The sequence below is a fragment of the Phascolarctos cinereus genome, unplaced genomic scaffold (assembly GCF_003287225.1).
Source record: "Phascolarctos cinereus isolate Bilbo 61053 unplaced genomic scaffold, phaCin_HiC Scaffold_2;HRSCAF=192, whole genome shotgun sequence".
In the NCBI taxonomy this organism is placed as follows: domain Eukaryota; kingdom Metazoa; phylum Chordata; class Mammalia; order Diprotodontia; family Phascolarctidae; genus Phascolarctos; species Phascolarctos cinereus.
The window spans coordinates 169,023,471-169,042,211 of NW_027555625.1; the positions used below are offsets into that span (position 1 = coordinate 169,023,471).

The window sequence follows — 18,741 nt, forward strand, 5'->3', positions numbered from 1 at the left end:
GCATCAGGCCTGGAGGCAGGAAGACCTGAATTCAAATCCAGTCCTAGATACTTACTAGCAGTGTGATCCTGGGTAATTCATTTAATCTCTGTGTGCCTCATGACTGACTAGGTCAAGTCATTTAACCTCTCTGTTGTTGGGAATTGTAGGAGATGACCTCTGAGGTCCTTTTCAACTCTAGCGCTATGATTCTGTGATCTCCAAGGTCCCCTCCAGCTCTAATCCTATGATTTGATAAATCATTTGCTTTCTCTGAGCCTCAGTTTCCTCATCTGTAAAAGAGATATAATACTACCTTTCATATCTTTCTTATAGGGCATCATTCTTATGTGTAAGTTTCAAAGTACAGTACGACACAAAGGTGAGTGTTTTCATTTGCTCCCCCCTGTGAAAATATGGGTCTACATATAGGGACCAACCTACAAAATACATCACAAGGCTTTGTAAACTCTGAAACAACATATATATATATTATATATATATATATATATATATATATATATATATATATGCTATCAGTATAATAGTACTATGATGTCCACTAGAATGCAAGCTCATTGAGGTCAGGAATGATTTTATTTTGTCTTTGTATCCTCAGTACCCTATACACAGTACATACTTAATAAATATTTGTTGAATAACTATTGAGAGGGGTGTTTTATTTTTCCTTAAATAATAATATAATATAATAATAATATATTATTATATCATTGTTTACCACTCATGAAATGAAAAAAATGACTCACTTGGAATGGTTAGAAAGAGAAAATATAAATGATCGACAAAAGACGAAGTCTAGATCATCTAGACAGTCTAGAACATCATACAAAAATTCTGATATTGGTTTCTTGAACTATTTAGCACATTCATTTGTATTTACTTGCTTTTCCCTTTATGTATTCCTATTCCTCAACTCCCATTTTTAAGGTATGATTTTTCTCAGACAATCACGGCAGATTGTCATGAATAGTAGCAGAAGCACCAACAGCTATTTGGAAGCCTTGGAAAAAGCAGTTGATGAGTTGTGAATGATAGTTTGATGAAAATAAAATGGGATTTTTAGCCAGTATTCTCAGCTCTTCAACTGCTTGTTTTAAGCCTCCATAAATGCTGCTGGACTTTCTATAAAGAGGGGCGACTAGAATAAATTTGTCTACAAAATTCCATCTTCACTTCAATTGTTTAGTGGTAAAATATCTTCCAAAGATGAATAGAGAGAGGAGAAATGACCTAAGTGGAAAATATTTGAATGAATTACATACTCATGTAAATCCAGCCTCAGTTTTTCTTGACATTAGAAAAAGGCAAAAATGGGCAAACTGTTCCTTGAAATTCTATTTGGTAAGGTTTTCATTCTTGGTGACTCCCAGACAGTTACGGAGGATAATAAATCTGGGGTTTCTCTCTCACTATTTATTTTACTGTGGACTGAACTTCGTTCAAGGCATCTGGCAAGACAAACCAGGCATTCTCATGATGTGGTCTCCTGTTGATGGGATTGTTGGCACAATATTAGAGAAAAAGGGAGCTGGAAGGAATTATTAAAATCCTGCTGATTCATCTCTGTGTTTTCATGTGGGACTTCTGAAGACCAGACCAGTAGTAACATCCCTGTTTTTAAATAATGATAGTTGACATTTATAAAGCACTTTTAAATTTGGTGAAACATTTTAGGTACAGAAACTCTCATGTGTGTCTCACAAGCACTTTTGAATTAGACAATAAGGGTATTATTATCTTCATTTTAAAGATGAGAAAACTGAGGCTCAGAATGATGAAGTGACTTAGCCAGGGTCTCCTGACTCTAGTTCTAATTCTTTTCAGTATTCTACTTAAAGATCATGAGAAATCATTTTGTAGACCCCACTTCCTCCAAGTCTCAACAGTTTCAAAACATAAATAATCCTTCAGTCCAAAGAAACTTAGCATAGTGAATTCCTTTGTAATACTCTCATTGGGGCATAGCACTAACAGTCTTGTTATGGTTGGGTTGTATTGATGCTTTCTTATGTGACTTTATGATTGCAATGGGTTTTGGTTTCTTTTAGTGGGGAGAGAATCAATGAGGATAATTTGACCCTTGGCATATATGAATCCATATAGAAGCATGCATGGCACGAGAATGCAAATTATGTATTTAAATTGCTTCCATGGATGGAGAACTGCATTTCTTTCTTATGCCAATACAGACAGTTCTTGCTTTACGTAAGTGGACCATTCAGCAGATCTCTTTGTAAAATGATCTTTTACATAATGTACATTTGCCTGAAGAAGTGGGGAAGGGAGGGAGGCAGGCAGGGAGGGAAGCAGGAAGGGGGCCATTTGCTCATATAAAGAGGGGGCTGGCACAAAGACATGTTGGGAGCAAGGACAGAGAGGTGAGAGCAGGAGGAGGAACACACAGGGCTGGGCCAGCCACTTGGGAGACAGAATGTAATGAGAGGATGAATTGGGATTTGGATGGGGGTGGTGTGGGGTGGGGCAGACTCAGACAGGAGAGAATGGGAGATATGCAGTGGCACACAATACCAGAGCTGGAAAGGAAGCCAGCCAGGCGGTGGGACTGGACACCCTGCAAGTGGGTGGGTGGAGCAGGACAAAGGTCTCTCTTGATTGCTGCTGGAGGTCCGAAGCAAAGACCCCATCCAGGGACTGTGGTGGTCTCTCCTTAATTCTGTACTTCTGCTTTCATTTGGAGGGGGGTTTTTAGGTTTTTTTTTTTTTGGTGGGGAGGTGGGAGGCTTTGGAGTGACAAGCCTAGGAGCAGGAGCAGAGAGAGGGAGAGAGAGAAAGAGAGAGAGAGAGAGAGAGAGAGAGAGAGAGAGAGAGAGAGAGAGAGAGAGAGAGAGAGAGAGAGAGAGAGAGAGAGAGAGGGAGGGAGGGAGGGAGAGAGAGAGAGAGAGAGAGGGAGGGAGGGAGAGAGAGAGAGAGAAAGAGGGGGAGAGAGAGAGAGAGAGAGAAAGAGAGAGAGAAGAGAGAGAAAAAAGAGATAAAGAGAGAGAGAGAGAGAGAGAGAGAGAGAGAGAGAGAGAGAGAGAGAGAGAGAGAGAGAGAGAGAGAGAGAGAGAGAGAGAGAGAGAACAGTATTGTACAATAAAGTTAACACAGGTATGTGGATTACTTTCAGAATTCTCTATGTAAAGTCAAAAGTGCATAATGCAAATTTATGTAAAGTAAGAACTGTCTGTACTTCATCAACATACAGATCATTTTAAAGGCAGATGGCAGAAATCTCTGCTGGTGGCTCAGTGGTGGCACTGTGCCTAGAGTTAAGAAAACCTGAATTCAAATCCTGCCCCAGATACTTACTATCTATATGACCCTGGGTAAATCACTAGACCTCTGGTTGCCTATTTTCTCAATTGTAAAATGGAGATAATAATAGCAGCTACTTCACAGGGTTGTTGTGAGGATCAAATGAACTAATATTTGTAAAAAGCACTTAGCACAGTACTTGGTAGATAGTAGACACTATATAAATGCTTATTCCCTCCCTCCTTCCCTCATCAGTTTGACTCATCAATTGTCTCTTGAATCCCATCCAATAGGGAAATTTGCCTTTTCCCTACAGACCACTTATGTCTCCTACACTCATCAGAAGCCAGGGTATTGGACTGTTCTTCTCCCTCTTCTCTTGTGAATGGAAAGTAAGATGTCTTTTGTGCACAGGTCAACCAAGAAAGACAAAACAGAGAATTTGGGGTCTATAATTTTTAATAATTTTCAACTAGCTACAAAATGTCAATCACGTCACAAACTGACAGGAGACAAGAGGAATTTAATATTACATGCTGTAATGCTATTCATCTCACAGTTTATCTATATTTCATTCATTTATATTATTTTTAAATTTTTCTTTATTAGCTACTAAACATTTCAGAGATTTGGTGTGCATAGCTCTAGATAAGCAACAGAGAACTGTACCAATAACAAACCACATGGGGAATAGCGACTAATAAGATACAGCCTTATAAAAATTACACCTCTGCACTGTTTCATAGTGTAGTCGTTTCCTCCAAAAGAGAGTCTTCAAAAGCAGCAGATAACCCCTATATTACACCCATTTGACATATTTTCAGCCAAACACTTATTTTGCTGGCAATGATTAAATGGCGAGTGTCAAATCCATCTTTTTTTTTAATTAAAAAAGAATGATTATGGCTAACAACTCTATTGACAGAAGAAAGTGCCACTATTGCAGTCTTGCTGGTATAACATAGTCCCAACAGTGTCTCAATACTGAGCATGCTTTTGTGTTATCGTGTGTGTGTGTTTCTCGTTGTCAATGTGCTACTGCCGTGGAAAGGTCTTGTTTAAGTAGAAGCCTAAGAATCTATTTATTTCTCATGCATAAATGCATAAATCACATCACTTTTAGTGCAATGCCTGTTAATATAATTCCACATTTGTCTAATCATGAAATCATAACGACAGATGACGGCCATGAAGAACCAAGGACAGCAAATTTTAAGTGCTTAAGAGCATGACACCTGAAAGAAGGCGAGTGGCAGTAGCTCTGTGGAAGGTCACAGTTTTACGAGAACAATACTGCATATTTAAAGGTTCAACAGCACATGAAGCATTCCTACATTGTTGTCATTCAGCAAACATCATTGAGGAGAAGAAGAAAAGTAAAACAGAACACATCATAGTGAGCCAGAGCCATCAAGTTATCACTATATAGAACCTTAGGAAAGAAAGGTAACCAGAAAAGAAAAGGACAGACTACACGGGACAACAATTACAAGGGGGACTGATGTGTGCATGTGTGCAAACCTAGTAGAGAAATACCATGAGAAAAGCATGACGATGCCATCTTTCTTGACAGCATGGAGAAGAAAACACGTTTGTGGGCATTTAACCACTGCCCAGCATCTTTGTTGCGCGTTGGTTAGCTTCATCAATCCTGGTTTTGTTGGAATCGGCCTGGAAGGAAGAAAAGAGGGGAGGGGTGTCATTAACACCAATGTAGTAATCAGGGATAACCACTCTGGATTGCTTTTTCTTTTCTTTTCTTTTCTTTTCTTTTCTTTTCTTTTCTTTTCTTTTCTTTTTTTTTTTTTTTGAGGAATCACAAGTTATTCAGACTTTTTCTCTTTTTGACTTGAACACAGTTAGCAAGTCAGCACTTCAGTTCTTTGAGTTGCTTTAAGGATCTTTTCAGGCATTGCCTTCAAGGCTATAGTTCTATTGACTTGATATCTGAAATAGAATTTGTTCAGGTGTGTCTGACTCTTCGTGATTCGATTGTTTTTTTTGTTTTTGTTTTTGGCAGAGGTCCTGGAGTGGTGTGCCATTTCCTTCTCCAGCTCATATTATCGATGAGGAGACTGAGGTAAATAGGGTTAGGCAGCTTGCCCAGGGTCACACAGCTAGTAAGTGTCTGAGGCTGGATTTGAACTCAGGAAGAGGGGTCTTCCTGATTCCAGGCCCAGTGCTCTATCCACTGAGCCACCCAGCTGCTCAACAAAGTTGAATAAAGTTTAAATGTGGCAAATCTTACTTTTAACTCCTAGTTGATGTTTTTATTTGCTCTGCTAACTCTACACACAGAGAATTTCATAGTTGGAAGGGACCTAAGAGGCAATTTATTCCAACCTATTCCAGAAGAGAATTCTATCTAGAATCCATTTGGTTGACTCTATTCATTCCCAGTATTCAATGGAAAGGAAGCAATTGATCAGGTAAGGTGGGAAAAGATCACTTTCTAATCAACAATATTAAATGTGAAGTGCCCCCTATGGGGTTCCATTCTCAGTATCACTTAATTAATTTGAAGGGTTATTAATTCCTAGAACTTTTACACTTTATATATATATATATATATATATATGTGAATACACATACGTGTATGTAGATATAGTTATATACACATATATAGATATAGATATATAAACATGCTTATATATGTACGTATTAAAAATTATAATATTTATTCTAAAGTAAAATATAAATGATTTATTGATTAGTTGCATTTTTCTGAACTTACTTGACTCTATCTATATATATTTTAACCACCAGACAGAGACCATTATTTTATTTGAAAATTTTCCTGTAGTTTTTCTATTCAGGGCTTCAGTTTCCTCATCTGTAAAATGATGATATCGGTTAATTGCCACTTGATGATTCTCTTTAATCCTAAAGACTTCCTTCTTGAGAGACAGATCTCAATGGAGGAAATGGGACGGGACTTTTGATAGAAAGAAGAAGACCGCAAGCCCAGGTCAGTGTGAAATTATTAGGCAGACTGAATAATGTTTTGAGAGAATGGTAGGTAGTCTACCTTGCTTCAAATGCTAGATGCATTGAGAATAGTATGTGATAAGACTGCAGAAAGTAGTTTGGGAGAGAATCAAAGAACATGAAATGAAAGACTAAGCATTTTTTACTTGTTTTGCTAAGTATTTTTCAACAAGATAGTGACATCACAAAAATCTGTATTTCAGTATATTAATCTGATAGAAATGTGTAGAATCAATTAAAGGAAGGAGATACTAGAGTCCTGGAGTTAAGTTAAGAGGCATATACAAATATATAGGCTGATGTAGAGTAGTGGCAGGGAAATTAAAGGAGGAGAGAAACATTTTTAGAGGTTGAATCAATAGGACTTTGTGATTTAGATGTGAGGTAAAGGAAGAAGTGAAAAATGACTCCAGGATATCTGTTCTTGGGAAGTGGCAGAATCGTACTGTCATTAACAGAAGTAGGGATGTCAGGAAGAAGAACTGGTTTTTGAGGAAGCTGTTAGTGTTAGTTTTAATCACATTTCCTTCCAAGTGCCAATAGGACATGCAGGTTGACATACAACAGATACTTTGAAATGTAGGTCCAGAAATTGGGAGAAGGGTCATGGTTACAGATACAGATACTATGGTGGAGTAAAATCAGTATTAGATTAAGAGAGCTCTAGTCATAGCTTTGCCAGTAATTCATCATGTGACCTTGGAGAAATCACTTCTCCTCTACTGATTCTAAAATGATGCAAGCTAACCACCATAATTGTCCTCCAACTTTAACATTCTATGAGTGTATAAATCATTCATATAGGCAATGTGGGAGGAGGGAGTAGTGGATGGCTTGCTGGGCTTGGAGTCACAAAGACCTGGGTTCAAATCTTGCTTCTACCTCTTTCTAGCTCTGGGACTCTGGGAAAGTTGCTTAACCTCTGGGCACCTCAGATAACTATTATGAGATTTATCTCTGAAGACACAAGTGGCCATGGGACTGGATAAGATTGTCATGGTAGTGGGCATAGAGAGTCAAAAGAAAAGGGCAAATTATAGAACAAGAACCTTACCTCCTTAGATAAGTCTATGATAAAAAAAAAATGCCCTGCACTGATTCTAACACAGATGAAAACTTGCCTGTGATAAGTGAGCTTTCAGAAAGGGCTCATCTCCCATAAAATATTAATTTTAAAAACATTTAAAGAGAAAGCAAGGTTTTAGAACTGAGAGATAAGGTAATTTTATGACAGTCCACAAAGATATTCCACAATCTGCCATATTGAATGATTGCACAAAACTGCAGTCAGGGAAATATATTATGAAAGACTGGATGTGACCAGGATTAGTGTTGAGAGTAGGAACATGACCTGGGGGTGGAAATATGAAAAAAAAACCCCAACATTAAGAGCTTCTTCCCTTCCTTCTAAAAGCATGTTGGGTGTCCATCCATGCCCATTATCTACATTAGAAGTAGAAAAGTATTGGAGAAGGAGAGAAATGTGGCTTCCTGCCTAAGAGACTCTATTGAATGAAATATGAATTTAAATACATTATTCCTGAATAGAAGAGGCAGCATGGCACAATGGATAGAGAGCTGGTTTTGAAGCTAGGAAGAAAACATAGATTCAAGTCCTATCCCCTGGCATATACTAGTTGTGTAACCATAGATAAGTCATTTAAGCACTGAGTTTTTTTAGGTAGCTCTCTAAGACTATAGATTGCTAGGAAGGTGGTAGTCTGCATTGGTAGGAGTTTTCTCACTCATCAATTCACTGTAATAGCAAAACCACAGGTCCAGTCTCAATCCATATTCCCGTTTTTGAATAATCCATCAAGAGTTCAGTGCTGATTATGAAATAAAACCTGCCTGATTTTATGAAACCTCATTGGAAGCATTTGTGTTTCTAGAACTTGGTAGAAATATGAAGTCAGTTTGGAATTAGTTGCTTTTGTGATTTTGTTATTAAATTTTAAAAATAAATAATAACAATAATAATAAACTTATTAAAATTTTTCAAACGAAAGTAGAAAACTACATGAACAGTGAGATACAAAAAGATCAAAGCTGTAATGCTACACAGATATTTTCCCTCTATTCATGAGGCAGTACAATATAGCAATAATCTGGAAGCCAGAAGCCTGGAATTCAAATGCTAGCTCTGCCTTTTACTAGCTGTGTGACCTTGAGCAAGTTACTTTTTGTTTTGTTGTTATTTGGTTGTTTCAGTTGTGTCTGATTCTTCATGACCCCATTTGGGTTTTTTTTTGCCAAAGATACTGGAGTAGTTTGCCATTTCCTTCTCCAGCTCATTCTATAGATGAGGAAACTGAAACCAATAGGGTTAAGTGACTTGCCCAGGGTCATACAGCTGATAAGTGTCTGAGGCTGGATTTGAACTTAGGAAGATGAGTCTTTCTGATTGCAGGCCCAGCACTCCATCCACTGTACCACCTAGCTGCCCTATGAGCAAGTTATTTTACTTTCACTTAACTTACTGTAGTTTCCTCATCCGTAATATAGGGATAATAATATCTGTCCAATCCACACCACAGTATTGTTGTTAATACATATTCATATAGCACTTTGGCCAAGAAGATGATAGGCTGGTGATATAGAAAGAATAATGGATAAATAGAGAGCTGAAGTGCTCTATTAATGTCCTCAAGAAGTCAGAAGAACATGAAAAATGTCTCCAATAATTTGGGGGAACTTCCTTTCATGGATTTATGAGAAGACATGGATAAGAGTAACATGAAATGGGCAAATAAGGATGGGTGGTCATCTACATCATTGGATGAAATACCCTTGTTGGCGAAATCACAGAGCCATTGGAGTACTGAAGGGTACAAAGACACGCATCATTTCATTTGAGCCTCATAACAACCCTGTAATGGTAGATATTATAGGTATCATTATCTTTATATTATAGACTAGGAAACTGAGACTCAGAATTTATGTGACTTTGCTATATTCACATTAAAAAGTGTCAGAGGTGGGATTTGAACCTGTGTCTTCTTGATGACAAATCTAGTATTCTAACCACCATACTATGCTGTCATTTAAATGAATGATTGGTGACACAGGAAAATAGAAATGCATGGAGGCATAATTATGATACAAGTTGACTTTTCAGGGTTACTTTTCTATGCTGAGTTCAAAGCACTAGAATGGATCTGACATTCTTATTTATAAAATGTCTACCTCAGCATTTTAAAATCCCTCAGATTATATAGGCACTACACCTTAGCAATTTGGCATCATTCCTTGAATAGCCAGCTTTTTGTTTTGTTTTGTTTTTTTATCAATTAAGATCTAATTTTATTTGCATAGCATTTATCGAACACCTTTCCATGTAAGATTTTTATATATATATAGAGCATACAGCACAGAATAGACCAAAGTAAAACTTTTTTTATTTTTTTCTCTAATAGTTCCTGTTTGATATCAGTAGCAGTTTCCTGGGTACTAAGAAAATGAAATTTTAGTCCTATGAGTCAAAAGATTTAAAAAGCAGATTTCTCTGTGTATCTAAGCTGAATAATCATTTAAAAAATCAAAGGGAAATAAGGACTTCAGTATCTTCCAGGGATTTCATAATAGAGACATGTCACAAGATTCTAACAGACGAGATTATAATTTAATTGGAATTAAGCCTGTAAACTGGTCATCACCTTGGAAATTTCAAAAGATTATATTCAATTTTAGAGGGAACTACAAAGGAAAAAATTGCTACAGTCATGAGTGCTTGTAAAAATGTGACTGTAGTCCTAGAGAAATGCACCATTAACTAGGAAGCAGACAACTAGTCTTCTCTGATGCAAAATTCCTAAAGATACTTTTTTCCCCATTTCTGGCACTGAGCCCCCCCATTTCTAACAGTCAGTCCTAGAGTGGAAAAATGGCGATACTTATTAGAAGCCACATATGTCCCTGTTTTCCTTACCTTCTCCATGATCCTGTCAATCTGGCGATTTTGTGTGTCAATCTCATTACCCATGTCCAGGGCCATATGACGGAGATTTCCAATGATGCCGCTCACCTGTTCCAGGTTTTCATCCATTTCATTTTCTCGGGCATCATTTGTTACCCTGGGACCAAAGAAACAATTCTTTTGAGGAAAACTGAATGAAAGTACTCTGGATACCTAGGACCCAGAGCTAGTCTGAAAAATACGTGTAGGCCACTGGACATCTCTGCTTTGGAAGACCTCTATTCAATGCAGGGGGGGAAATTTATCCCTAATTTATTAGAAAATAATCAAAGCATTGTACTGTGTTAGTCTCATCTCTGAACCCTTAAATATTTTTCTTTTTATTGACGGCATTTTAAAGTGGATTAATCTTTTTTATCTGAGCACCATCTGCTATCCCATGCTTTTTCTTGCATAGGATAATGGTCTTTTTTACTCTCAGAGTTATCATATTAGTAAGAAAATTCAGCTGCAGTTGGAAAGACCCTATTGAAGGAAAGGAGGATAATATTGGGTAATAACTCTATATTTCTTTTTCTGTGTGTTTGTTAGCTAATAGCCACACTCTGGAAACTAAACCCATTGAGTTAAGTTAAAGAATCACATCACTGGCCTTCTTTTTCACTTGGGATGGAAAGGAATGGGAGAAGCAATAATAATTATAGGCCTGTCCTCACAAGGAACATTGGTGGGAGTAATTGCTTGCTTAAAGCAAGTTACATTTGCTTGTATTTAAATGCCATGGTCTCTTTAGATGGTCTGAGTATGATTTATTATGGAAGGAAAAACCACTCAATGTGTGTGTGTGTGTGTGTGTGTGTGTGTGTGTGTGTGTGTGTGTGTGTGTGTGTTGGGTGGATAGGGAGTGGACAGAAAAGAGTGGAGAGAAAAAGGTTAACATGCAGATCTTGCTTATCTTTTCACTTTTTTAGTGGGTTAGAAAGATTAATAGTCCAATTTGTGGAATAAAATGAATATATCTGCTTCTGAATTCCCTGACTAGTAGAAGTCTTCACAGCACAGCCAGGACATTTCAATGATTTAACATTTGCAATTACTTAGAGCACGTGTTTGTACATAGGCATCTCCCACAAATAAAACAGGGAGATTCCTGTTGGAGGTGGCCACCCTAACATCTTGCTGTGCAGTGCTAATTACCACTCCAAATGGATTATTTGAGGGTAGAAAGTGCTCACAACCTCTCCCAAAACCAAATCCTAAAACTGCAGCATGAAATTATCTTATGTTGCTGGAGGAAAATCAGCCAGTCATTAACCATGGTGACTATTACCTCTGGTTTTCACAAGGAGCAACTGGAAAGATGTCCTTTACAGATGAAGAAATACAATATATTTTTTGCACACTTTGCACACTTTTACACATTTTGCACAAATGCTAAGCTGAGTTGGTTTGTAAGAGCTAACAGTGGCCTGGCTATTGATATTTGTAGAGTAGCAAACCTAAATACCTGTCAAATATCCTTGGGTAACATCATGTAAAAAGGGATGAGTTCATTACCTGAAGCATATTTACTTATTATTAGTCCAGGTCCTTCAGTCTCCAAACAGCCGAGTTCTGTATAGGCTTGTCTTAGGGCCAGCTGTTGGTGACTGCCTTTGTAAACTCAGTGTCTCAGCATCGCCACGTATCTATACCTGTTGCTGTTTATAGACACTGTAGTCAGTGTTTGCTTGCCTGAACTAAAAGAGAAGGTTAGTTGATAGGAAGCCGAGCCACAATCTTTTTGGCATTTGCTGGATTCCACTAAAACATCACATAAAACTCATGAAAATACATTTGGAACAGAGGGTGAGGGCATGGCATCTCCTGGCAACATGGCACCTCTTTCTAACCACTCTAAACCCAACAAAGCTCACCTGCGGATAAAACCACCACTGATGGCCATCTGCTCTCTTTCATCCACCACACGAGCAGGTTGGCTGGCAACAACTCCATCTTGATTATTGCCCCAGGCTTTTTTGTAAGCATCACTTGACTTAAGCCTATGCAAAAAAGAGGGTGAGTAACAGTGCACTGGGGAGGAGCTGTTGAGCTACAATCTATTTCTCCAAGCTAAGAACTGAACCAAGCAAATGAGTTTCCAGTAGGGGCATTAAGAGTATACCGATATATCATAAACCTGACTCAAATGTTTGGCTGCCACCATGACCAGACTACTCAATGAGTCAATTCCAATGGATTCAATTGTAGTTGTCAAGTCTGTAACATTGCCCAAAAGGGAAGTTTTTGGATTAGCTGTTTGGATTCGACAGAAGCATAAAGGTAGCTGGAGGACATTCACTTTTATTTCAGTGACACAGTTATGTTTTGAGACACAAAACACACACAAAAACATACTGGCAGACAAACATGAAACAAGACTGCCAAGTGTAGTGTGTACATCACATCACAGCAACACACTATCATTGAGCAAAACAGATTTGGCTAAGTTTAAACACAGCATCATACAGAGATTCCCTGTTTTCCACATGTACATGTGGCATCAGGGACACATAAGCCACTGACATTTCCAATGAGGCATAAGAGACACTGCATTGGAGGCTGGCTGGGGCGATGGCCTTTAGAATTCTACCTAGGGCAATTTCAATGGTTTTCTAAGATAATATATCGGTACTTCAATACAGTAACCATACATCGGGAGTTGATGTACAAACCTTTGTCCACAGAGACAAAAAGTAAAAGAGGCATAGTGAAATGAGCGCAGGAGAAAAAGAAAAAATACAAGCAATCTAGCATCAGAAAGGGAAAGTCCTCTACATCTTCTTCATGCACCAGCTACAGGCATGAATAGAAAGTGAAGCATTCTCACTAAGCATGAACTGCTCCCGTAGTTGACCATTCCCGAAATGCACCAGTAGTAATAGCCTTCCCAAAGAGCGAAACGCAGGCCAAATGTCCTCTTCTTTGGACTGGGGGCTAGGTTGGAGAGTGCTTAAGCCCTGGTACTTCCAACTATTCTGTGGGTAGTGACTGGCCTGAAGGAGCCATTTTTCACTGAGCTGCCTTGGAGAGAAATTTTAAATCCAGGCATATCTGCAGGGATCATAGACACATGTGCAGCATATTTTGGGCGGAGGGTCTTGTAACTAAAGCAATCAAAGATGTTTTAAAGTTCTTTGCATAGAAGAAACCATGAGCTTTTTGGAATAAGAGCAGTAGAACTTCCTTTGGTTGATTCCAGAATACAGGAATCACACTCAGACATAGTAGGCTACATTGTCTTACACATAATAAGTGCTTAACCAATGCTTGTGGAATTGGACAGGATTGTTTTCAATGAGAACACCGGAATTGTCCGCCTTTTCCCTTTATCACAGGGCTGCAATTTTGTGTAGAATTGGCTCTGATATTCCCAGCTTGGGGACAGAATACATTGAGACGCAAATGGGAAAACTGCTCCAATAACACATCAGTGACTCCCTTCACCCATGTTTAGTTAGGCATGTGCAATTCCATAGTTCTCATGGCTGTCTGAATTTACTGCAGGCAAAGGTTAATTGCTTTCACGCAATATGACAGTGTCAAAAAAAAAAAGGAAAAGAAAAATGTGTTTAAGAGAACTTAGCAACTTGTCTTGGGGTCTGTTGTATTCTGAACCCCCTGCCTGTGTCAGATTGTGTGAAATCACAAGGACTTTGCAATGTTTTCTGCTATGTAAGATGTTTTGTACACCATCTTTGGCAATTGGAGGTGGGGTGGGGTGGGGAAGAATGCGTTTCTAAAAGAAGGCAAACTACTGCTACCCAAAATGCTGCACATACATTCACACTTACTGATAGGCATTGACTCGAGTCCTCAAAAACATGCTATGACAGGAAGATGCCCTCTGAATTCCAGGTGCACTACCATACACTGAATTGTGACACATGGTTTTCAAAGCTTCATCTACAAATGGGGGGGGGCGACATTTAAGTCCATGGAGCTTTGCAGTTTAATTTGGGCCTTTTGTGGATGATCTAATTATTGCTTACTAATAAATGAAATCAGTAAGGGGTATTTTAACAACAAGTGGGTGCTCTTTTCAGTAGGGATTTCCTCAAACCTCCCTAGGGATACTTTTGAGGAGGAAGAAAGCCATTTGTGGAAATTCTTTATGAAGCCAACTGTTGGAGTCTTTAGGGGAAATTGCTACTGAAAATGATCTACAATAAGACCCTGATTAACTGGAATATTGAAGGCATAAGGTGGTCTGGATAACCAAATTTCCTAGTTAGTTAAGTGGAAGGAGAAATTCTTTTGTTTGTTTCTTTTCCAGTTAAAAATATATGCTAAATTTGTTAGGTTGCCTGCCTAGGTGAATGAGTTCTGACTAAAGAAGACAAAGTCTTTTGTTGGGGGTTGAGGAGCTTGCTGTCCATTTCTCTGCATCTTCAATGTCAAGCGAAATTAATATTGTAGAGTTATTGTGGATGTAGGAAGTACAAGAGAATTATACTAACTCTAGGACCTTAGCCTGAAAGATTTATTTTCGAGGTAGGGATCATGAAAAAATTGGTCCCTACTTTTCTCTTAAAATTGGAAGACAGGAAAATTTGTGTTTGATTTTGAGGGCTGCAGTTAGATAAGTTCCAGTTAATCAGATTTTATCGTAGATCATGATCTAAAAGCAGGAGGTTTCATTTGAATATATCAATATGTGATCCTCTTCCCCTCCCAAACAGAAATGAGGCATTTTCAATCAGGCTAAAAGTTTTAACTTTAAAGGATGTGATGATTATACGATTGGATAGAAAGCAAATCAACTATCATTTTTAAAAGGAGGAGATTATGAAGCTTTAGGATAAAAAGGATTTTAAAAAATAGGGAGTTGGGAGGGGTGAGGGGATACCTTAGAGCTGGCTTAATTTCCAAATGCATGTTTGACAATCATTTCATGCATTTGATCTCCCTATCAAATGAAATTGTCTTTGAGAAACCTACACTACCCACTGTATTTCCTCCGTTGCAAATTGTTACAACCACATGTCACATTTTCTGCTGTACTCAAAACAAGCTTTGAAGAATCTTGAGAACCATTTCATGTTTTGTGATGCCGTGCATGCAAAATCTACACATTTCAACATTTCAGCCAGTGTACTGGGTATCTAATGAGGAAGAATTTTAAGAGGGACACAGTCAATTTGGGTAAAGCCTGGTCACTACTTAAAGGATTGATAAGTGCTCCTACACTGGATCTCTGTAACCTCAATCTGAGTCATGTCTTTCAAAGGTATTGAAATCTGTCCAGAAACGCAAAAAAGAGAGCTAATAGTACACTCTCAACCTTGTATTATAAAATAGTGGGGCCAAATTACCTGCCATTTACTTTTGAGAACTGATCCCTAGCTTCCATGTATTTTATCTCTCAAACTTCCTCCTAGCTTTTTTTCTGGACATAAAATTTCAATTTCTAGGGTTGGGGGAAGTGATGTGGGAAATACATATCCTGTTACCTAACAGCCTCTTTGGAAAGGGCTCTGTACTGGGGTACACTTTTTGGAAAATGTTGAAACGTTTATCAGGAAGAGGTGTGGACAGTGAAGCTTTCACTGCAGTATGCCTGATTTTTTTTTTTGGATGCATCTACAATAACTCCCATGGAATTGTCTACACTATGAGATGAATGCATTGGAACCCGTACTGATCTCTTCTGCATGCTACATGCTCATCCTGCCCAAGTGCCCAGCAGGGATGAGCTTGACAAGGCTCAGAGATTGGCCTTGGGGCTCAAAGCTTCAGGCAGGCAGGCAGCACCTACTTGTTACAGGGACACACACAAAGCCCACAGAATTTTCCTAGGTCCGTCAAATTCTTTTCTGCTTCTTTCATGTCCTTATTGATTTGGTCCATTCCCTCCTCGATGCGTTCCAGTTGTTCTGATTAAACACAAGTATTTTATCCCCACAGAATGAAGCGGATGAAAAAGGACAAAGAAAAAAAAGACAAAACTTCAGACATTCACTTTGACAGAAAAAAGAAAAAGAAAACTGGACACCACAGAGCAGAGCCGGTACCCAGTACCTACTTGTTACAAGGACATATGAAAAGGCCACAGCATTTCCCTAAATCTTTTAAATTTTTCTCGGCCTCCTTCATGTCTTGGTTGATATGGTTCATGCCTTCTTCAACACGATCGAGTTGTTCTGGTCAGGACAAAGGGATGACAGGGTGGAATGAATTTTTTTTTTTTGGATCTCCAACAGAATATGAGAAATGACTATGTAGAATGGAATTTGAGAGAGAGAGAAAGAGAGAGAAAGAAATTGACAATGCATTGTTTGAGTGGATGCATTGCTGGCAGGAAGTATGCAGGTTGAGTGCTGAAGATGCCCTGTGCTGATGTGGAGTGAAGGAAAAAAACCAAAAATGATGTTTATAATAGCTCTTAATTCAAACACAATGGGATGGCATTAGGTAGGCCTGTTTAATTCAGAATGCCTAAAAAAATAGGGCAGTACATTCACTTAACTCAAATATTAGTGACACCCAAGAGAAAGAGAAATAAGGCAGTATTCTTCATGCATTTCAATTGAACAGTTATAGAGAAAATTTATCCTTTAACTTGAAATATCTTTTTTTTTTTAAATTATGATGATGATGATTACCTTCAGCCAGGCAATGGCAAAATAATAGAACCAGCTTGCTTGTGGGGATAAGACTACAATGGTAACTGATTCTTAGCTCTCTCTATTTTGGTACATATCTATCCCCCGATTTTCTGCCTGACCTAACAGCTGTGTCTCTGTGGCACAATCTTTGGGTGAGAACACTTAGCTTAATTTACAGAAGCAGTTCAGAGAGCAATATTAATGGAGTTTTAGTGGCCAAAACATTTGGATTCCAATCTAATTTCATTACTTACTTGATGTGAGATCTGTGGAGGCCATTTAACTCCTCAGCCTTTTGGTTTCCCCATCTCTAAAATGGAGGCAACTGGATACCTACCCCAGGAAATGTGGCGAGAATGAATGAAAACACTAATCTTTTTGGGAAGAGTTGTGCATCATTACATACTTTGTTTACCGCAGGCAAAGCTAACATATTGTCTCTATGTTAGGGATGGACTGCTATAAGAAGAACCCCAGTTCTCATTTTTTAAGATGAAAAAAAATCACCAAGGCAACATAAATTAAAACTATACTACTCAGATAAGGCAACAGCAGGTACATAGGAAGGATTTTAAGATCACTTTTAAGATGATTAAAAGAGAATAGCATGTAATCTTCTAGTTGTCTAATTGCAAAACCTAATTACTTTCTGTGGCTTCCTTTCATTTACATTTTCATGCATGCGTGCATAGGACTTTGAGTAATAGGCATGATTAGAATAAAATGAATAAACAAACACATTGAAAGCCTAAGGCCATAAATAATAATTTTAAAACATTTCAAGTGAAATTATAAGATGGCAGCCACTAACTTAATAATTAAGCTGGAATGACCCCTGAAACCAAAGTAGAGATTGGGGCCTTGGAAAGGTAAATTCTATTGCTCCTGGTTTTGTATAATTTAAGAAGATTAATACATAATTAACAGATGGATTCTAAAATGAATAATAGAATTCTCCTTCTCAGGCCTCTTTGTCAAATTTTTTATTCATTTTAACAAAAGCATGTTTTCTGGGTTTTCTATCATCATCCCAGGAGGAATGCTGATAGAAGTAGCTAATGATGCAATGTTAGTTCTATAACAGAAGGTAAGCTCTCTGAGACCAGGGACAGTTCCATTTTTGTCTACTTTTTATTATTTTTAGCTTTGTTTTCTCATCTGCAAAATGGGGCTAATAAGACCTGTATATCTATTTCATAGTGTTTTTTTTTTGAGATTCAAACCACATAATGTTCATAAATGCTAATACGTGTGAAATATTTTCAAGGAAACTCATGAATGGTTCTTCTTTTGTACATGACAGAATATCCCATTAGAAAGCCAAGCTAATGGGGTAGGAGCAACTAGGTGGTGCAGTGGATACAGCACTGGCCCTGGAGTCAGGAGGACCTGAGTTCAAATCCAGCCTCAGATACTTGACATTTACTAGCTGTGTGACCCTGGGAAAGTCACTTAACCCCATTGTCTAGGCCCCTTCCCCCCCCCCCAAAAAAAAGGCCAAGCTCTGGGAGAAATCTCCCTCATTATTCAATGAGACATTTGAGCTAGTGTCATACTTTGGACTATACATTTCCCCACTCTTGGTTTTTCAGTGGAATATTCCAGCTTACAGAAGAAAAAAGTCCTTTCAGTAGTTTGTTTCCCCGAGAGATAGTGTCTTTCTTTTAAAAAAAGGAATAGAAGAATGAGAGTTCTCTTTCTAATGTAAGCTGCTTAAGGCTAAAGCGGGTTCCATTCTTGGTATTTGCATCCTCAGTGCATGGCACAGCAATAGGCACATGGTAAGTGCTTAATAGATGTTTGTTGATTGATTGAATGAGATTCTTCAAGCCCATTTGACTTTAATTGTGTATCTACCTACTTTCTGAACTGTTTGCAAAACCAATGAAATATCCAAATGCAAATGGCATGTGCAACATTTGCCACACAGCGGCA

General features: G+C 38.2%; 1 protein-coding gene across 2 annotated transcripts in view; it reads right to left on the reverse strand.

The window, feature by feature from the left end:
* Positions 1–3,696: 3,696 nt before the first annotated feature.
* Positions 3,697–18,741, reverse strand: part of SNAP25 (synaptosome associated protein 25) — a 90,608-nt gene continuing 75,563 nt past the window's right edge. The window contains exons 5-8 of one of the 2 annotated variants that reach the window (XM_020985937.2): positions 16,224–16,341; positions 12,076–12,201; positions 10,172–10,316; positions 3,697–4,926 (exon numbers count right to left, since the gene is read on the reverse strand). In XM_020985937.2, coding sequence (XP_020841596.1) covers positions 4,858–4,926; positions 10,172–10,316; positions 12,076–12,201; positions 16,224–16,341 — 458 coding nt within the window. In that variant the 3' untranslated portion in view covers positions 3,697–4,857. Of the gene's footprint in view, positions 4,927–10,171; positions 10,317–12,075; positions 12,202–15,956; positions 16,075–16,223; positions 16,342–18,741 lie in introns of both variants that reach the window. The other variant, XM_020985928.2, reaches the window with a different exon arrangement.